At 25.4% G+C, this 22,200-nt stretch overlaps 1 protein-coding gene across 2 annotated transcripts; it reads right to left on the bottom strand.

Annotated features, from left to right (window-relative positions):
• Nucleotides 1-4,367: 4,367 nt before the first annotated feature.
• LOC145835431 (sterol regulatory element-binding protein 2-like) lies at nucleotides 4,368-20,559 on the bottom strand. 2 transcript variants are annotated; one of them, XM_082943015.1, is made up of 23 exons: nucleotides 20,329-20,559; nucleotides 20,131-20,224; nucleotides 16,923-17,043; nucleotides 16,376-16,450; nucleotides 15,839-15,961; nucleotides 15,554-15,646; nucleotides 15,434-15,468; nucleotides 15,132-15,221; nucleotides 14,018-14,143; nucleotides 13,811-13,872; nucleotides 12,865-13,040; nucleotides 12,008-12,146; nucleotides 11,483-11,691; nucleotides 11,138-11,250; nucleotides 10,918-11,051; nucleotides 10,464-10,623; nucleotides 9,630-9,814; nucleotides 9,076-9,246; nucleotides 8,671-8,809; nucleotides 7,909-8,104; nucleotides 5,780-5,950; nucleotides 5,441-5,552; nucleotides 4,368-5,089 (listed from the first exon to the last, which is right to left on the bottom strand). In XM_082943015.1, exons 1-23 carry the CDS (start codon nucleotides 20,489-20,491, stop codon nucleotides 4,872-4,874), a joined length of 3,105 nt encoding a protein of 1,034 aa, XP_082799141.1. In that variant the 5' UTR covers nucleotides 20,492-20,559; the 3' UTR covers nucleotides 4,368-4,871. The 2 variants fall into 2 exon arrangements, with proteins under 2 accessions (XP_082799141.1, XP_082799142.1); XM_082943016.1 differs by having other exon boundaries at nucleotides 9,630-9,811.
• Nucleotides 20,560-22,200: the final 1,641 nt, after the last annotated feature.

The following is a 22,200-nucleotide window of genomic DNA, read 5'->3' as shown; positions in this document are numbered from 1 at the left end:
TATTGTTAAAATTATTATAGTTTTTTACCTTTTTTCTTAATAAAAGCATAAATTTTACAGTATTTATCTTCATATTTTATAAAAGTTAAATTCAGTTATTGTAAACATAACTTCTTTGAAATACTTTTTTTTTAAATTGCAATAGTTTATTTAACTATTCAAATGTAAAATTGTTTTTACTGTTCAAGTTAAATTATTAAAAAAAAAATACATTTTTAACAAAAAACTTATTAAAAAAAATGTTTTTAGAAAATTTCAGCGTATTACATTTTACTTTCTTTAAAGAAGTTGTAACCTATAATTCAAGTATTCATTATAATTCACACGTTTGTTATTAGTGTTTTTTATCTAGTTTTAAAAGTTAGTTTAAAGTTGTATATATTTTTTTTAGTTCATATGTTACTAAACAAGATTCATAGTACATTATTAAACAAAAAATTCAGTTAATTTTCGTTTAGTTTTATTTTATTTCATTTTTCTACAAATAAATTCAATAAAAAAAGCTATGTGAAATAGCTCGTAGAAAACTTTATAAGCATGTGGTGTACAACTCGATAACCGAATGGTTCCTTTGTATACCAGGTCTTTAGACCAAACTTTATGAGCGCTTTTTTATCGTTCAATAAACAATACTAAAAATTTTAGGCCTATCAGACTTATTTTCAAACTTTTTAATTAAATTGTGATTGTCTTAAACTTATTTTGAATAAAAATTGTTATGGGTTTACACAAGTGACAACACGTAAGGAATCTTAGGGGGTGTGGAGCAACATAAATTTCCTTGTATACAGATATTACTCATACTTTAACATTAAATTTATTTTTGAAATTTTAATATTACTGCATACTCAAGTATTACATTACATACACTAACATTAGAGGTAATTTAAATTGCTCTGTACCGTCTATGACGTTATCACGAGTTATTTCAGATGTTTTAGTTTTTTCCAGATTCGGAACTTTTTCGAGTTATCTACGTTCCTGGTCAATTATATAACATAATTTTGCCTTTCGAACTTCGTTAGTTTATAAGTAATGATTTCATAATAAATTAAAGTATTTGAAAGTTTGATGTAAATACTTCAATTTACAGGAAAATATATAGTAATAGTTATATAAACAAAAATTAACTAGAGAATACAAATTTAAATTAACTTGAATTTCTAAGTGTTTAAGACCGATAAAACATTTAAAGCTGCGGCTGAATAGGTCTTTTTGGGCTCTGTTTAAAGAACGTAATCAAGAGTAAGTCTACTGTATTAAACAACAAACTATATTTGAAACAATTATGAAAAATTAAACTAATTTTCCGGAAACAATAATTTTTTTTTCTTAATAATGGTATAAGTTAATGTATTTTCCTATTTTATATGTGTACAAAGTGAGCTGAAACCGTAATTATGTGGAAACAAGAAATAAAACAGAAAAAAAAGTTTAATGTAGTCAAATCTATGCCAATTGATTTTTTTTTAATTAATAAAATGTTTCGTTGAGGTAAAACTTAATCAAACTTAAAGTAGTATGTTTCATGTTTTTTTATTATTAAGGTTAAAACGGAGTCAAGTTAAACTCTTTTTTTTATGTAGTAGCAGCTTTTAAATGTTATAAAATGTGGAATGAAGGCATTTCATTTTTTTAAATAACACGATCAATTTAACTATGTAAATATATATTTTTAAATATATAAGGGTTTTTTACGGTAACTCTACTAGAACTTTAAAAAGCTCATTCTATAAAATGGCAAACACCAAACATTTTCTGCAAGTTTTTTAAAGTTTACAAAATGAAAGGTTTTTATTGATATAAACATACATTTATATCTTTAACACGTAACGCCTTTTCAACAGTACTTGAAGGCTTATAATGATAAAGATGAGCAAAATAAAAAAAATAAATTATTTCAATATACTTTTCAATATTTTTTGAAAAACAACAAAAGTTAAAAAACTTGATTAATTTACTAATTTGATTTAATGAACAAAACATTAAAGTTTAGTTTCAAAACTACGTTTGAAGTATATTTTGTTAATGAACATTTTGAAGTTAATTTTATACTTAAAAAATATTTAAAGTAGATTTACGAAAAACCTTCAAACAACACAATATTTATTTTTACTTTATGCAAAGCTATATTCATTGGAATCTTAAATAGCAGTTTTTTTAAATAAGTTAATGAAATTTTTTTTTTCTTAATGTGATACATATAAAATTAATACCATAAGTTAAGTAAAAACAGTTTATAGCTCTATATAAAAAACAACATATAAAAAACTATCTTAATTGTATTGAAATCAAGTTTTGTCATTTTTTCAACGTTGAAAGTCATTACTAAAATTTAAGTTCAAGAATTTAACAAAACTAAAACAGTGGTATGCAACCTTTTATTTTATTGTGCCTAACTTAGTAGAGCCTTTTGCAGGTCGTCGGGATGCAAAAATTTTGTATTGAAAAGAGTTTTGTTTAGTATTTAAAACATAATAAAATAGTTTTCCTCAGAAAAACCTTTTGCACACTTTTAAATTTAAAAAATGATTTATTAGTTGCTTAAGTAGTTATCGGTTTTACCTGTGAACGGATTATCAAATTACAAAGCGGTTTAGAAGTTTATACTCGCGTTTATAAACAGTTCAGAAATTTTAGAACAGAAAAAATAAAGCAGTTTATCAAATTACTTATTACGCAGCGAGTCCAAGAATTATCTTCACATTAAGCTACCTATAATACCAGGTAGATTAAATCTAATATCATTTTTTAAAAGAGTTATATAGTTTACAACTTTTTCTGCTTTTGTAATGAAAGCTATTTTAGATTGACTTCAAGGTAACTGTAAAAAAGGATAATAAACATGTACTGAAGAGTGTAGGGTTTTTTTTTATTTAGAAAATAAACAAACTATACCACTTTAAGTTTTAAATGCTTTTTAAAATGCTTACTACCCATTGCAGAACATTAAGAAAATAATCCAACCTGTACAAACAGTTATAATTTAGCAATCTTTAATTAATTAAAAAGTGTTATGACATTATAGATAAAATTAATCTATTTATATTTTTTAAGCCATAATATGTATGAAAAAATATTTTGTTATTCTGCTTTACTATTTTCTTAATACTTTATAACTCAAGTTACAGACAATTTATTAACGTGTACGTTTATTGATAGATAAAATAGTTTTAAGTAAACTTAATGAGTATGTTTACTTTATGATTACTTTGTACTAATATAAGTTATAAAAATCTATCTCCTATCTTTTATGTATTAAAGTGTTGAGAACAGTTCATAAAACAATTGGTTTAATGAACTTGTGTGTCGTGTCTTTACTATATAGTTATTGGTGAAAAAATATTACGATTTTATTAACTTTAAATATATTTTTAAATATGGATAAAATAAGTCTTAAGACTTAATAAAACATAGTAATTTTTAGTATTTATATATTAGTTTTCAAATTTTTTATACCCTCATTATCTTATTACTAGTTAGACCTAAAATGGTTTTTTTTTCAAATACTAATTATTTTGTGAGATATGGTCCTTTAACAATTTTAATAAGAGTTTAAACGGAGGGAATTTTTGTTTTCGTTGTTTAAATAGTCATGTAACCAGTTTATAGTCTATACTCTATAGTAGCTTCACGAGAAAACGCTAGAGACCAGACTACACAAATTCCGTGATGAAAGGTACAAAGCACTAGAAGCCTCTTTACAGAAAAGGTAAAATTCAACTTTTGTAAACTTTCAAGATATTCCAAGTAAGCTTCTGTTCAGGTTTGACCTGATAGAAAAAAGTGTTCAGGTCTGAATTAAACTATTTGCCTCTGAATTCGTAATAAATTTATAAACTGTTGTGTTTTTACCTTGTTTATAGTTAATCAATGAATTAGTAAATTTGCTATGAATTTAGCTTTTTTTTTTGCTATTACTATTTCATACAATATCTATTTAGCCTTATTCATAAGTTAATAAGTAGACTTATGTAATGCAGAACACATACCTTTCTTGAGATAACTTTATTTTAAATTACACCAGGTTAAGAACTTCAAAATTTCTGATAAAATAAATAACTTGTTTCTCAGAAATATTTTCTACTACGTTTACAAATTAAGCTATCAAGTTAATAACTAATTTAAAAACAATATTGAATTTTTACTGTGATACGAAAATAATAAATTAATTTTGAAGCTAAAATTGTAGTTTTCATTAACTTTTAAAAAATATGTATTATAAAGATCTTAATGTTCAAGTATAAACTTTAGATAACTAACTTTAATTAAAATATTATTTCCTGTGAAACGCATTCTATTAAAAAATACAATTTCTTAAGTTAGTTACTTAGTTTCTACTTTTGTTGTAGTTTACTACGTTCAAATGTTTGTTTTTATTTTTATTCATTACGCTTAAAAAAAGAATATGTACAAATACTACTTATAAATGCGACCATTACAAAATTAAAATACCAAAAAACAAAACTGAAATAGAATCTTTTTTTTTGAATAACAAAAACCTTATCGTTGTTTAAAAAGCAATATAAAAGTCTATACCATTAGTAAAAACAGGTGTTTTCTAAAATTTGCACACTGAAAAGTAGTTTATTTTAACTGTTTATTCATCTTAACTTAATTATTTACAAAAAATATTGATGCACCAAAATGAATATAAAAAACTAATAAAATGGCTACAAAAAAAAGCAAACAAATTCTATAGCAAAAAATAATTACAAGGAATAACTTAGGCCTTCAAATCTATTGACGGATATAGATTATCATTAGCGACTAATAAGTTCGTTAAACTTGCAACTTAAAAACTATAATAAAAACGATTCCAGAAACTTAGATATCATTACAAACTAAAATATTTTATTGAATCATGGAACTCATTCTCTTTTCACCAGGGGCTTCATCAATTGGTTGGCGGTTTTCATCTTCACCTTGTCTTGGAACAAGCACATAATCTGCGACGCTTCCTTCAACAACTCTTCCTTCAGCAGTGAAGCTTGCAGCATAGGCGGTGAAGGGAGGTGCTTGCAAGCTTGTATGGAGGAAAGAGCTCGGTCGTAATCGCCGCACGGGTAGTCCAGCTTCGACGTGTCGTCTGTTAGTTTTGTATTGTACTTACATAGGATAAGGTAAATGCATTCACAGGAAATTAAATTTGTTCGTGTATCAGTTTAGTATATCAGTCTGTGATTACATGCTAATATGGCAAAGTGATCGGAAAATATAATAAAAACTTATCATTTAACATCTTAGCGTTGTTGTTAGTGGAAAGCTGTCGCAGAAAACTAGAACTTACTTACAAAGTTGATGAATTAATGTTATGTTTTATGGATCTAATTGAAATCTTTTGAAAATTTCAATAAAAATCACTATGAAATATACTAATTTATAAAGAGGTTCCAATTGAGTAGTTTATTTTTAAAAGTAAGCACATAACTTTACGAACTTCTGGAAACGTATGTAGGTCTCCTCTTTTTCAGATTTCCTATGAGGAGTTTCTGCGTTTTAAGGGGATTTGAATTAGCCATCATACGTAGGGTTGCTTCATACATTGTTATCTAAAAAAAGTTAACAGTTTATTTATAGCAAATAAAATTTTACAAAAATATTCATCACAAGCACTGGCAATTAACAGGTTTCACCGCTGAGCATTACCTGGTGACTGTTAGTACTATATATTATAATAGTCATCTTGAACTGATTTCTCTGTTAAATTTATTTTAAGCAAGTACTTAATAAATTATATCTTAACATTATTGTTAATATATGTTATTATCACTCAAACCTTTGATTGCAGGTTGGGTTGATTCACGAGGATATTTTGGAGCATCATGAGATCGCATTCGAACGGTTCGAGTTGTTCCAGTGGCGCCCTTCTGCCATCGTTCGCAGACGTCTGTTCCCACAACAAGGTTCTCGTCTTTAGCAACCACTCGGTTGCTATAAGACGGTATGCCTGCAATTCAGTTTTTTATTACAACTTGCAATATATACATTGCTATATGTATATCTCAAAAATCATTGCTATGACTTATTATGGAGTTATTGTTTACATAAACTCTGAACAGTTCATCACTTGTATTCATGAGTTTTTATAAAAATCTTAATTTATCCAGAAGGATTTACAACAACAAAAAGTCCTGACATTCAAAGTCTAAGAGATTAATTGAAAAATGATTATCTTCGTTTGCTTTATATTTAGTTTAAAAATTTCTAGCATATTAAAGTTTAAGTCACAAAAAAAGATTACTATTTTTTTGTTAAAGGTATGCTATCTATTTACTACACTTAAACTTGAAAACTATTTCATATTCTAAATACATGAATTAAAAATTGTAAACATATTTATTGATATCATTATACTAACACTCTACTAAGATAATACAGCCAAAATTTCAATAAAAGTTTATTTTTAAATGTATATTTTTAAAGTAACTGAACATAGAACTTTTTAGTTGATTAAAAAGACATTTATTTATTTAATAAAAAACTGTTTGCATCTTTTGAACTAATTATCTCTATTTACAGGGTTGCCACTCGTTTTTCAAAAAAAAATCCAGGTTTTCCTAATTTTTTCAAGGTTTTTAAAAGTACACATTTTTGAGTCTATTTATAGTTTAAAGTTAAGTTAAGAAACTGTGTCAAATATTATAAAAACATTGAAAAGATACTGTAAAGCTACTTTAAACATGTTAAAAAAAAAATTTTTAGGAGGACACATTTTTTTTATTTATATGATAGATTTTTTGAGTCAAATCGAAATTTTACAACTAAACATGTGAAAATTGTTAAAATTCCAGGTTTTTCCAGGTTTCTAGGTAAAGTGGCAACCCTGTATTTAGCTATAAACTTGAGTGTAAGATCAGAACAGATAATTATTACTGTCAACTTCCACTAGACTAAAAGCATTGTAAAAAAAATATTATTTTTACTTAACCTAAATTTTATGATACATCTTTATTTAAAGTATTATGTTAAAGTGCTAAAATAATAAGAGAGTACTTTTAAAAATATTAGAAATACCAATTTCATAACTTAAAAATAAACTCAAACTGCCAATTTAAGTATAACTTTTGAATTAAAATTTGGTTTTTTAAGTTATATTTTATGTAATTGATATTCTCTAAAGACTTATATAAAAATAAATAAATAAATAAATAAACCTGTTTAAAATTTTGAATGAAAAAACTTTTAAGTCAAGAAACTTGGAGAGCCCAAAAATTGATTTTATATTTAGACTACTGTTACGTATTGTCTAATAACTTTTCTAATGGTAATTTTTTTTTCCTTTAAGTCAAAACATTCTCTTTAATAAATCTAGGGATTTATCATACTTTTTATAGAAAATTTAAGAAACATTTTTTTTATAACGTTCGTTGACCCCTATCTACTTTTTTTAATCAACAATAAATAATAAACAAGAATAAAAAGAGGTAATATAAAGCAATCTTTAAGTGATAAGTTTCAGATTTAACCTAATATTGATTTGAAAATATAGTTACTTAACCAAATAAATTAACTAAAAACATTTAAAGCCTACAATTTAAAACATGTGTTGTAACCAATTATAAAATATATAACATTAAACTACAATACTTGTCCAAGGTTGTGTTCTACAACTTCTATACATTTTCTTGTCTACATCTACTCAATAATACTCTATCAAACAACGTAGAAAGTGCAATGAAAACAATTTTGCATGTAGATACATCGGTTATATCATAATAATAAGCAATGCAACTACAATGCACGTTTGTTAGCTGCATAAAAATTTGTTGAAATCAAAATAGAACTTTACTGTCAGTAAACTCTTCTATAATACATTTATTTCCTAAATCTTAAGTTTAGAAAAAAAAAAGTTAAAACATTTTTTACATGTTTTAAAATTTAGTTAAAGATACTAATTGCACTAACGGTTAGGACTTGTTTATCAGCTTCTTCTTTGTGGACAATATCATCTCTGAGAAGTTGCGAAGCCTTGTTGGCTGTTTCGAGAACTCCTTTCAAAACGTCTCTGCCGTGGAAATCAAAACTTCCTTTACTTCCTTCGTATTGCAGCATCTCTTTGTAAGCTATGAACGCGTGTTTTACTGCTTTCGGTAGTTCATTTCTGTTGTATAAATTATTTGGGTTCGTTTAAGCTTACTTGTAAGCAGTGTGAGTAGGCATAATCAAAAATTTACAACCCAAAATAAGGTTTTTAATTAGATTACAACAAACACTTTCACTTATATATCGTAATAAATATTCAGCTTAGACTTCCTCAAACAAACTTCATTGTCCTTGAGAGTCTCAAAAAAAATTAAAAACAAACTAACTTTAACACTTTTATTATAAAGTAAAAGCTAAAATTATTACGCCAAAATTAATAGTTTAACCTTCTTTTTATATCTGAGATTCAGTATAACTGTTGTGCTCAAAAATGTCAGTAAATTACTCAACGAAAAATAAAAAAACTCTATGAATATTTTGGTAAGATATCTAAGAATAAGCATAAGTTTTTATTTTAATTCCCAGTTTATACTTTTAAAAGACTATTTAAGAATTACTATCAATAACAATTAATTCATTAATTACATATCGCGGGTAAAAAACTTAACTACTTAAATAAATCAATAAATACACTTGTTTTTAAAAGCACTGATAAGTAAAAAATGACTTTTAAGCTGTACTAACTTAGAATACTCCAACGAAGCTGGAAGTTGTTCAACGCCAGTAGCTTTATCGTATTCTCCCAAGTAAAAGTGACACGCTGCTGTTGCAACGTTCAACCAGTATTTCGACTCCTCCTCGTCCTCAAACTCGTCCATCTCGTCTGCGACGTCATAATACACATGTTTAAGATACAATTTAAAAAAAGTTACATTTTTTTAATTATGATTATGATTTACTCTGTTAACTTAGGATAGTTGATACTTACTAAAAAAAGCTTAAAGTTTTAAAAAATGTAAACAAAGGATTTATTAACATTAAAAAGAATTACTAAAAATTGATTCTGATAGTTTTAAACTTTACTGCTATTCAAAAATTAATTCAAAGTTCTGAATTCAAAAAACACTTTTACATGGTTGTTTTAAAAACCTTCTTCGCACTGTTTAACCAGCTGAATGTACTGCAGAGCCATTTGGCAGGGAGGAACAAACTTCTTTTGTTTGTACGATCCCGAAACTACGCACGGCATTGTTATCAAGCACAAGGCTTTTTGAAGCAAGTAATTTCTGAAGTGGAAAGCTGCATGTGATAGAGGATCCTCTGTTTTAAATACCAAAAATGTTATTATAGAAAACTTTAAATTTTAGTCAAGTTTTTCATTGAAATCAGTGTATCCCTCGGTTTTGATGTTTAATATGTTAATGCAGCTATAAATTATTTTTATTTTGAATATGGACTGGACATAATAGTGTTTATAACTATAACTATCAGTTTTTTATCTGACATTCACTAAGGTTTTTAAGTGAAAATTGAACAAACAGGTTTTATTGTTAACATACAAAAAGAAAGACTATCATATCTAAGCAAGCTATTAATTAATCAATTTAATATATATTTAATAACACTAAAATTTTATGTACTGTTTACTTTTTTAATTTCTTTAATAATATAAAATTAAATACTTTTAAATTTGTGTAGCAAACCTTTATCAGCTACAACTGAAAAATCCAAATCTGAGCAGTCGGCTTCAACTACGTTCAAATTCCAATTGAGAAGGAAATTGATGGCTGCTTTGTTGCCCAGCCATTTCAATTCATCGTCACACTCAGTTGAATACTGCATCAGAACATTTCGGCTTCGACTTATCAGGTACCACGATACAAACCTGCTATATTTAAGTTGAATAAAAATTTTAATATTCTGTAAAAAATTACTAAAACTATAGCACATTTAACTGAATTTGGCTTTAATTTACGTAAGCCTAAAAAACATAACACTTACTTAACCAAGTAGTTTTTTAATAAACAATTAAAAATAAAAAAATCTAGATACGTCTCACTTTAATGTTTTATTTTTCATACTATAACAAATGTAAATTCAATACCTGTTAAAAAAACTTGTATAAAATTATTAATTATCGAATAACTAAACTATCAGTGATAAGCGATAGTTTTGTTTAATGTGTAATAATATTAAAAAAACAATAACATAAACACGTTTACTCATATATAAATACAAAATATTTGCAATTTCTAACTCAGCAAAACTTGTTGAGTGTGATTAATAACTTACTGGGTGTAAATGATAAGTTTCGACGGTCTTGTTTTAGTTATTTTGTATTAAAAGTAAATGAAACAGACCAACAGCAACATTTTAATGAAACGACAATTAAATTAGGACTAATGCTTGCTCACAACGCAACTAACAAAAATAAATAACAAAACAGTAAACATGCTTGCACTAAATCTAATCAAAACTAATTAAATCAGTAGTATGTCGACCCAACTTATTACTTCAGAATAAAATAAAATCTGAACCTCATGAAGGGTGGGAGCTGCATTTTGAATCTGAGGGCGGCGGTGGCGTATATTCTGACGGCAACGTCGGGTGGGGTGAGCTTCCAGCCGGCAACCTCGCACAAGTTGATGGCACACAGTGAGTATATCGCTCCGTCCATGCGCGATGTCACTGTCTTGTCTGTGAAATTATACATTTTGATTTATGTTAAATACGTTATGTTTTTTACAGTACTGTTATTTTGAACAGGTGAACAAAACTTTTTTGATGAAAAACCTATTTTTAAAAAGACCACTTAAATTTCTATTAATAAAAAACTAAAATATTTTTTGTGCATATGGCATAATTTGTGTTGTTTTTTCTCAATTTAAGTTTAAGACAACAATTCTTAATATAATTTAAAACCATATAAATAAAATATCGTTATTTAACAACTAGTTAACGCAAAAAAAGTAAAACAAAATATTTACTGACTAGTCATGCTGAGCTGGTCTAAACGATGGTATATTTGTGCTGCAAGCCGAGCTGACATTCTGACGTTTTGCCTGGTGCTTTCGCTGTACAGCTTGAGTGAAAACATCGGAATGTTAATAAACCACAACATCCACCTGTATTGTAAAAAACACAATTAATCAACAAAAACTTTTGCTTACCATTTAGTTAGGTTTGAAACATATTTAAGTATTAAAACTACCTAATTAAATTGAGTAGAAGACAGAAAACTTTATCCACTTTGGTTTTGGGTAAGGGTCTTCCTAGAGTTTCTAAACAAGAATGGTAAGTTGTCGCAGCGTCTTCGTAGTTTCCCTAGTTAAATTGTTTTATTATAACACATAGGCGGGTTATAAAGCAACACAATGAAATTAACAGTATATTCATAGAACTACTTCAAAATATTTATTTTTAGTTGGTAATGATAACATCATTTAAATTAATAATTAAATTTAAACTTAAAATTAATTAAGTTTTCTACTCGTTTTAACTTAAAATTTATAAAATGTGATATAAAACTAAAAAACTACTAGATTGCAACACCAACTTTTCTCATGTGTTCGTTGGCCTTCTCCCTCAGCGAGTTGTACCTGTGGTTAGCATTTGAATTTTTCTCTGTGACCGGATCCCAGAACACAAAGTACTGCATGAGCACCATCACCGTCAGAACAAATTTCACACCGATTTTGAAGAAAGTCGACAGCCAAGTGGATTGCGAATGGTACTGATTGACACCAAGAATAGTTCTCTCTCCGCCTATGATTTCAAAAAGTAAAAAAATATCATTATTTAGTCCATTGCAGTTAGATACCTAAATTATAAGTAAAAAAGTTTAGTTTAGAGAAAATGTTCAGTATTCTTTTAAATATTATAATAAATTATTTATTTTTTTTAGCAAACAAAACATTATAGAATTTTGTAAAACTTGAAAAATATTAATTAGTCTAGCACTACTTGATACGTAAAATATTATTTTAAAGAAAAACTGTTAATTAGTTATTTAACATTTCATTACAAAATTACTTTTTGAACAATTAAGCAAAGCAACATATGATAGATAAACTAAACACACCGTGATGACTGTTTTCCACGTTTGGAGCAGTCTGTGAAAAACTATCAAATCCAGTAGGAAGAATTGAGAAAATCATGCATGTTATCAAACACAAGACAAATCTTTTGTTGTCACTCATTTTACGGAATGTTGAATGATCCTGTAAAATTAAAAAAATTACTGTTTTCAGTAAATTGCGACACATCATCCTTAAAGTAGTAATTAAAAGGTTTTTTACATTGCTTACAATACACACAAAAGTGTTTTCTTTAAATACACTGTTTTTCTTAGGATTCACAAAACTTTATACAGCAAAAGTATTGCTTTTAAAAAAATTGTTAAGTATAATATAATAAGCTCTTTACTAAGGGTTGCCAAATGTTTTTAGCAGATTTCCTCCAGGTTTTTAAAAGTACACCTTTTTTGGACTATTTTTAGTTAAGTTAAGTTAAACTTAAGTTCAAGATAAAAACTGTGAAAAATAGTATAAAAACATTGAAAAGATACTGTAAAGCTACTTTAAATGGTTTTTTTAATTAAAAAATGTTTGATGATGACAAAAATAAATTATCTTTATGATAGATTTTTTGTTTTAAATCAAAGTTATTTTACTTAAAATTTGAAAATTGTTTAAAATTCCAGGTTTTTCAAAATTTTCTCAAATTCCAGATTTTTTAGCTTAAATTGTCAAATTCCAGATTTTTCCAGGTTCCAGGTTTTTTTGCTGTTTACTGTTTATAATTCAAAAAAGTAAGCAGTTTTTTATTTTGAAACATACCAACTAAAAGTTCTTAGTGGGAAACAGTCTAATTTAAACTTTAAAATAAATCAAGCGATTAACTCATTTTACATTATGGTTGACCTCAAAAAAATTACACCTGGTTTCTGGGCGGCGAGTCTTGCATCACGTAATCAGGAGAAGAATTGACGTAGGAAGAAGAGGGGGATCCATTGTATGATGGTGACCCATATGCTGATTCGGGTGGCGAAGGCAACCCGCCCATGATGTCGTTGCCGTACATCGTCGGTTCCTTGGCAACCATCTCACCGGGTACTGCAGTTGTTACTTTTAGTTAGATACCTTAATCAGTTTGGTAAATCTAATCATTAAATTCACAGTATAATAAATTCAGTTTATCACGAAAAGAAAAATTAGAACAGACTTAAAAAACGTACTTTTTAAACAAATAAAAAATTTAAAGGAATTTAACACAATCACTTTTAAGTATTAACTTTGAAAACCCTTTTTGTTCGCAGAGTTCTTTATAGAACTTATTTTAAGAAACACTATTATATACTAAACCATTAAAACAAAACAATAATTAACTATAAACTAGCTTTTAAAAAACTTTTTTTTTTTCAGTCAGTATAACAAATCTTAGATAAAAGACATAAACTATCCATATAAAATTCAACATAATACTGTTTTGTTTTGATTTAAATTAAAAGTTTTACTCTGATTGCTTATTTTTTTACAGCCTGTACTTAAGCAAAAAACTTATAACTTAAAACAATAACTAACTGTTTCAGTATGCAAAACACTTTTTGTTAGCAGAAGTTCTTTATACAACTTTAAGTACTAAAAACTAAACCACTAATTACAAAATAATAACTAACTGTAGACTAGCTTGCAAAAAAACTAAATCGCTCTTTTGATAATTTTTGTATTTATGTCAGTATTTTTACACTGTATATAAGGACATAGATTATACACATAAATTTCACGCAATACTGTTTTTATTTAAACTAAAACTTTCACTCTGATTGCTTATCTTTTTACAGTCAGTAAAATCAAATAAGTTTTATATTTAAACAATAACTAACCGTTTCCAGCTTTTGAAAGGCAATTTTGCAACCAATTGATTTTTTTCTGCTGACTTTCGTTCCTAAAAATATTAAAATTTAACTTTAAGTTTCTAAATCTAAACATGTACAAAGAAAACTTTTTTTAAAACACAACACGGTGGAACAGCATAAAATTACTTATCATTTTATAGAAATGCTCAAAATAAAATGATAAATATATCCAACTTTGTTCTATAGTATTTTATTTGTCTTATTGCCCTTTCCAAGATCGAAGCTTTGCTCAGCTTCTGTTCTGATCCGTTAGGAAACAGCAATTCTTGCAGCTCTTGTATCCTTTTATTTATTGATGCCCTATAAAAGGTGTGTCAACTAAAAGATATTGCAGTTTTTATGATTTATTTAACTAAAAATTAAAATAAGTTATAAAAATTTCAACAACCGTACAAAAATTCAAATAAGGTTAAAATATATAAGTATCATATTCACAAAAAGACACAGACTAAAACTTGCCAGTCTATTAAGTAAGTAAAAATAGAGTTTAGTTTAAAGATTGAGCTAAAATAAAACTACCTTAAAACTAAAACAAACTAAGTTTATTATTACCAGTTGCTACAAAAACTGCAGTGAAGCGTGTTTATTTCATTATTCAAAAAAAAAATTCTTAAAACAGGGTTTCCACTCTTTTTTTCAAAAATTTTTCCAGGTTTTTAAAAGGACACATTTTTGGGTCTACTTTTATATTAAATAAGGTAAGAAACTGTGTTAAATAGTATAAAAACATTGAAAAGATACTGTAAAGCTACTTTAAATATGTTTTTAATAATAAAAAATTGATGATGACAAAAAAATATATTTCTATGATAGATTTTTTGAGTCAAATCGAAATTTTACTACTGAACATGTGAAAATTTCTTAAATTCCAGGTTTTTATTGCTTGAATTGTCAAGTTCCAGGTTTTTTCGGGTTTCCAGGTAAAGTGGCAACCCTGATAAAAACTTTTTTAAACAAACATCGGAAATTACGCAGTGTGTACAAATTACAAAGTTATTGGTTATTTCTACAAAAAATAATTACATTTCTACTTGAAGTGCTACTTCAAGCTATTTTTTAAGCTTAAATTTACACTCTAACCAACAATGATTCAAACTTTTACAGCCTAATATTTAGATGATAAACTCTCATTATTAAAGAAGTATTACAAACAAAAAGCAAAACTTGGGAAAAATTATCGACCTCTGTTAAACAACAATACAATTAGCTTTTTATAATCAAAACTTTAGTCACCGAAAAAAGTTTTCATTAGTAATAAGGAAGCCTTTAACAAATATAAAAACATTACCTGTATCTTTTTTCGATTGCATTGTGGGCACTTCTGTTAGATTTCGGTGCTGGTTTGTTTTGATTTTTAGTAGTTGCTGTAGTTGTTACCCTTAAAAAAAAACATTTTATCGTGGCACTATTTTAATTAAAAAAAAATTTTTTTAGACAAAATTTTCAAACTGTTTTTAACTGTTAAAAGTTTATAATGAAGATACTAAAAAGGTTGAGTTTAATTAGACATCGCGAAATATTTTCAACGAATAATATTTTTAAATATTATGTTAGAATATAAAAATTATAAATTGAAGTAGAAATAATTACCTGTCAATTGGAACCTTTTGAACAAGGATGACGTTCTGTAAATAATTTTAGAATTGTAAAAATTAAACTTGAAAACTGAAACATAGTTTATATAGTATATTATAAAACAATTTAAATTACATTGGGCGGAGATTCCTGCAGATAGCTGTTTTTAGGAGAAATGCTCGCGGACATCAGTTGGTTTGCGGATGTAACCACATTATTATTCACTATCTGTATTTTTTTTTTTAATTAAATAAGTTAGCTAATTTTTTTAAACAACAAATTAAAAGTGGCTAAAATAAAAAACTTAAAATAAAATGATTGAATTACAATTAAATTCTAATTTAGTAAAATTTAAAATTCTGCTGCATAGTTTTAATTTAAACTATATCTTGAAATTTTATATCTTCATACAGTACTAACATGTATAGGAGTGGTAGTAAAATTTTGAAAGAGTTGGTTGTTAGGTTGAGTATTAGGTGTTGTTGTTGTGAGTATATAATGCTGTTGTTGATTCACTTGTTGCTTTGGTTGAGTCAAAAGTGTCTAAAAAATAGTAGTTTAAGTTAAAATTCCATAAATAACTTTTGCAACTAATCTTAAATAATAAAAACTTTTTGCATTATTAAGCATTAGCAAATTTTTGTACACAATATGAACCATGTTTTCTGCAACAATCTAGATTTTTTTGAAAGCTCATATAAATAAAAGACAGAAAAGAAATAAAAAAAAGGTTTTAAAAATATAATAAAATAACAACTACTGTAATGTTTAAAGCAATCACCCATACAAAATAAATCACTATTTTAAGTAAAAGTTTTACAAAGTTTTAGTTTTTTATTTTATATCATCTAGTTTTCAAAATATAAGTTAATAAACTAATTTAAGGAAAAAAAAATCAACATGTTTAGTAAAGTAAAATAGCATTAACTGCTAGAACTTTAAAGAAATAAAACCAACTTGAAGGTTGTTTGAATTTGCAGGTTTTTCGTAGGAAAGCTGGTCAATTGTTGGCATTGTTGATGGTATAACTGTCTAATAATGAATTAGGTTAATACATCTAAGATCAACTTAGTACTAGAGAAGTTTCAAATCATTAATTTTACTTAAATTATTTCAAAAAGCTGACTTGTTTTTTATTATGTTAATAACTGTCAGTAAATTGAAATAGCTTTAAAGAATTGGTGATGATTTCTTTTTTTTAGGAAACAAAAATGCCGTGTAAATAAATTAAGTTATGTTTTATCAAACTATATCTACTTAACAAGGAAATATGCTTAAAAATATAAAATAAAATAAATTACTTTCTTAAATTACAGTGCTTGTATTTCTATTATTTTAAACAAAGAAATTAACATTACTAGTTCAGTATATGCAGTACAAAAATAAAAACAATGTATATGTTTTTAGATTTAAAATAAAGTATTAGAAACATTTCTACAATTACCTAGCTTATTAAAGTTGTGAAAAATTTCAAAATATTACAAATTATCTTATAAAAACTAACTACAGGTGCAGCAGCCACTGCAGGCTTAACTTCATTTTTATCGTCTGTTTGAAACAAGTCAATATTTTTATAAGTTTCATTCATGTACTGTGGTGGGGAACTCAAAAGTTGTTTAATTGATCTGTTAAATAGAATAAATCTTAAATTTAATTTACAACAATTTTAAACTTATTAAAATGTTAAAGTTATATATATCTTTATAAATATTATGAATTTTAGACCACACCATATATACATATATGTACTAGTAGAATTAAAATTTAATATATTTAGACTTTTTATAAGATCTAGTTTGTTAGTGTCAACTTTGAAAACTTATAATTTTCAATCTACATGCTACTTTTCGCAAATAACTGTTAAATTGAATTATTAAGTCAAACAGCTGTACAGCATTATAAAACATAATAATGTAGATATATGTAAACAGCTTAAAATTATACATTGGTCACGATAAAAGAAATAAAAAAAACTAAACTAGACATTATGTAAAATTTCTTACATATAATAAAATTTACCTTTAATATTTTACTTCTATACTCTCTTAAAATACATTATAACAAATATTAAGGCCAGAGGGGGGTAAACCATGTTTTTTACAAGTTGATCTTATTTTATAGAGTTTTTTCTAAGCTTCAAGATGCTTTTTATCGTTTTAAAAAATTCAAATTACTTTTTGAAATATGACCAGTCAAAGTCGGGCCGCATAATAGGTTTCCTATAGGAAGGAAAAACTAAAACAACAATAAGACTATTTCATTTAAAATCTATCTCCTCCTACATTTTTCAAGCAATCTTCTTCAAACTTTCACAGTCTAATCTTTATACAATAAAAAAAAACGTTACTTTGAAATTTAAAAAAAAAATTGTAAAAATATATTTTTTTTGAAAAAAAAACACTTTTTTTTTAGTTTTGGTAAAAAAAATTTTATTTTTTTAAATTATTAAAGTTCTAAAGTAAAGTTTTTTCCTTTTATTATAAGGAATGTTTCCTGAAAATTTGAAGAAGATTGCTTGAAAAATGTAGGAGATAGATTTTTAGTGAATTTTAAAATTTACGAGAAAATTGACCCCGAAAAATTTGCGGTCCATACGTTTATATTGGAAAATTTTTACAAAAAAATTAAATATCTCAAAAGTTAAATGATATTTTTGAATTCTATAAAAACTGGCTTGTAGTTTGTACTTAAAGCTTTCATATAAAAGCCAATGTTATTTTTTGTAAAAAAAATGTTTGACCCCCCCCCCCCCCCTATGGCCTTAATAATTTGTTTGATAAATGGAAAATAAAAGAAGTTTTAAGAACAAACATTTTAAAAAAGCTTTTATATGTATTGCTTTTAAGTCAAAGCTCAGAATATAATATTTAGAAAATTTTATTTTTAAACTTAAATAAGTTACTTTGTCAAATTTTAGCTAACATTTAATATTCATACTATTATTTTTTTTAATCATCTGTTTAAATCAATTTAAATATATCAATACAATATACAAAAATAATCAACAAGAAAATTGATTTTTTATTTTTGAATGAAGATAACAACACCTGTAAACTAATTCAGCTGTGGAGAAAGAATTATTTAAAAATTGTAAAAAATCCTTACAAATACTTAATTGAAACTGATGCACACTGCATATTAAATTGATATTCATCAAAAAGTTTTCTTGTTCGTATATCACAATTCTAAAGAGGTAAATAAGATGAGTAACACAAACAAATAAAACTTTCAGATTACATTTTGCATGATTTTTTAAACATAAATGCCAGTTTTATTTCAAGTTTAGCCTAATGTCTTCTTGCATGTTTATGTAAAAAAATTACAGATTTTATTCAACTGATGATCTCGTTTGATTTGGTTCAAGGAGTGAAACATTGTATTGTTAAAAAAATTTAAATTTTTGAATTGAATTTAAAAAGTCTAATTTCTGAGGAAAGTAGTCTACTATAAGTTTATTCTTCTATCTATTGTAATCATCTTTGAAAACTCCTCTTCTGTCAGTTATTTTAAACAAACAAATAATTAAACATTTAATTATTAACTAAAACATTTGAACTTCAAACAAAACTTTTCAAAAGCATTTATCCTAAAGCAACCACAATAAAATATCAAATTTTTAGACTCTACTTTAGAACTTTTTTTAAACTTTTTATACTAAATTCATTTTGATAAAAGTTTCTTAAAAAAGTGTTTTTTTAATGTTTAAGTTAGTTTAAAACAACTTTAATTTAAAAAAATGTGTACACTGTAGAAATTAAGCTGAAAAAATGGTTGACAGTTCTAATTGAAAAGAATCCACAAATTTCAAAAACAATTATTCTAGACAAGTTTTATATCAAGTTTAATTTTTTTTCAAGAGATCAATAAATACTTTATTATAAAAAAACAACTACAAAGTTGCCATAGGTTTGTTAAAAAAAAATTCAAGGTTTTTGAAATAACTATTTTTTGGTTATTTTAGTATAAAACTTAATTTAAGGTAAAAACTGTCTTAAATAGTATAAAAATACTGATGAGATCTTAAATGTATACAAAAATAAATAAAGTTATCACTGCAACTGTGACAAAGGAAGAATGTTTTAATGTAGTTTTAATATTTAAAAAAAATTAACTATCTTAAAGTGGACTAATATCAAAAGTTGGTGTATTTTCTAATATTATTGAATAATACATTAACTTATACAAAACTAAGATCAACTTCAATTAAATTTTCAAAAATTAAACTCAAAGGTAAAACTATATTATTTAATTGATTAAGGCCATCCTTTGCATGCAAATGTTGAAGTTGAAGATAATTGTTTATTGAACAACAAAAAATTATCGAATTTGTATTTACTTAAATATAAATATAAAAATATTCAAATTAATTAAATATTGTAACTTGTTATAAAGCAAACAATTTAAATTTCTCGACTTAAATGTCTTTAAGGATATTTTTATCTATTATTTATTTTAACAGTACTAACATTACTAACAAAACAACGTTTCACTCCTATAGTTGCATATAGGAGATACTCAGTTGTTGTATACAAATCTTTTTCAAATAGAATTCTATTTAGAATTCTATTAGTAATAAACAATTAAAACTAATAATATATATAAATTAAATACAAAATATATCAACATTCAGTAATAAAACTTTTTAAAATTTTCACTTAATTTATACTTTTACACATATTGTAGAATAAAATAAGGTAGAACTACAAATTAACCTGTTTCCAACAGTTTGTGAAATATGGCCAGGAGAAGCTTCTTCTTTGGCTTCTTTTATTTCTACATCTTGGTCATATTGTGGAAGACAAAATTCTTAAAAATATATTGAAATTAAAATCAGATAAAAATATTTTTAATCATATCTTCATTAAAAACAATAAAAAATTTTGGATTATAAAATAAAAAATCTTATTTACCATTATATATGTCCTGGTGAGTAATGAGTTCATTGACTTCCAATTCAGTTACACTTTGTTCAGCTGCTTCAAGAGAAACTGTGTTAAAATCACTAAAGTCAAGGTCATCCAGTCCTCCAAAACTGCTGTCACACCAAAGCTTGTCAGAAGATGTGTTATCCATTAGGATATCCAGCAGAAAACTAATACTTAATTAACTACTGTTCAATGTTTTTACAAACTGAAAAAGTTTTTGTCTAAATATATAAACATAAATTAATGAACTATAAGTTATTTAGAAGATGATAATTTGAAATAAATAAAAATAAAACGAAATAAATCAAAATAAAATAAGTTGTTATGGAAATTTCACAATTTAGAATATATATAAACTATTTATAATTTCAAAATTGTTACAGAGTAAACAAAATATGTTTTCAAGTTATTCTTTTAATTTAGATAAGTTTTATTAGAGCTTTTAATAACATTTGAATAAAAATCTCTAAGAAAACTTACTGCAAATGACTTAATTAAATTTGTTGTGAAAAGTTATAAACCAAAACCAGCAATTATACAAACAAAAAATAACTTGGAAATAGGCGAAGGATAAATAAACTTAATGAATTTAGTTTTAATATGTATTTTAAAATTAACTAACAAAAATAAGATTTAAAACTAGATGTAGTTTGAAATGATTCTAAATTGAATGAAAAAAAAGTAACAACTCATTACATTTTAAAACCTTTAATTAAATAAATTAGTAAATATTTTAAATTACTCAGTATATTAATTTATAACGACTTTTTAAACTTTTTTCTTTTGTTTGATTTACAACAGAGGGATGTAAAAAGTGAATTTGTAACAAACTGTATAATTTTAGGATTTCTAAGTGATTTTGAAATAGAATAAGCAACTTTATTTTATATATGTGTTAACCATCAGGTTTTGAACTTGCATTGTTCAATTCAGATTTGAAATGCCACCATTAGAATTTAGGACCCATAGTGCAATTTGGCCAATTTTTTTTAGAACATAATTGTTAAACTTATATTTTGAACACATTTAAAATATAAGTTTCTGATAAAACAATTTAATCACTTCTTAACTCTAAAAATTTAATAGTATTACATAAAATTTAAAAGAAGATATTGACACTAGAATTAATTTAGCATTGTAATAAATTTAAAAAGAAAACTTTACTAACATTTTTTTTTTAAGTTTTAGTTTTTTCAATGTAAGTAAATATTTACAGTATAACATCATAGAAAACTATTAGACATTTAGAAAAATTAAACTAGTACACTATCTAAAAAGAAAATTTTTAATTAATTATATGGATACTAACTTAAATATTTATAAAGTACTAAAATAATATTACATAGAATCAAAAAAAAACTTAAAACAAAGTGGTAAAGTTTAACTTTAAATTATCTATACTTTCAAAAATAAGAAACAAGTTAAACCAACAAAAACGAATATGTATAATATTTGCTCTTAATCTTGGATGAAATATATTAAAAAAGGGTATTTGCTAAAATTTACTATAAAACTGAAAGCCTACAACATTAATTTCAACTACAGCATGAGACCATCTGTAACTAACCAATCATATGAGAGTAAATATGGCGTGAGTCTCAACAACTGGATAAAAATCAGTTTCGCACTAACAAATTATTTCAATAAAAAATTCAACTTGTCAAATGATTTATTAAGTTTTTAAAACTTGTATTTACTTTAAGAGAGATTTTTTTTTGTATTTAGTACAATTCCCACTGATCGAATCACAAAAAAAAATTAAATACTTGGTTAAATCATTAATAGTTTTTTTTTTTAATTTCATTTGTTAATTGTGTTGGTTTAATTAATTATTTTTTTTAAAGATTTAATATCATC

This window comes from Thalia democratica, chromosome 5, assembly GCF_965202585.1.
Source record: "Thalia democratica chromosome 5, ktThaDemo2.hap1.1, whole genome shotgun sequence".
Lineage (NCBI taxonomy): Eukaryota > Metazoa > Chordata > Thaliacea > Salpida > Salpidae > Thalia > Thalia democratica.
Note: the sequence above shows the minus strand (reverse complement) of the source record. Positions and strands in the feature narration are given on the sequence as shown.

Excerpts from the sequence above, each read along its gene's own strand:
- LOC145835431 (XM_082943015.1), bottom strand. The coding sequence starts at position 20,491 with ATGGATAACACATCTTCTGACAAGCTTTGGTGTGACAGCAGTTTTGGA. Across the intron at positions 15,962-16,375 it reads CAAATTCAAACAACCTTCAA|ACACTTTTGACTCAACCAAA; the intron begins GTTGGTTTTATT and ends ACTATTTTTTAG. Across the intron at positions 15,222-15,433 it reads CAAAAGGTTCCAATTGACAG|GGTAACAACTACAGCAACTA; the intron begins GTAATTATTTCT and ends TTTTTTTTTAAG.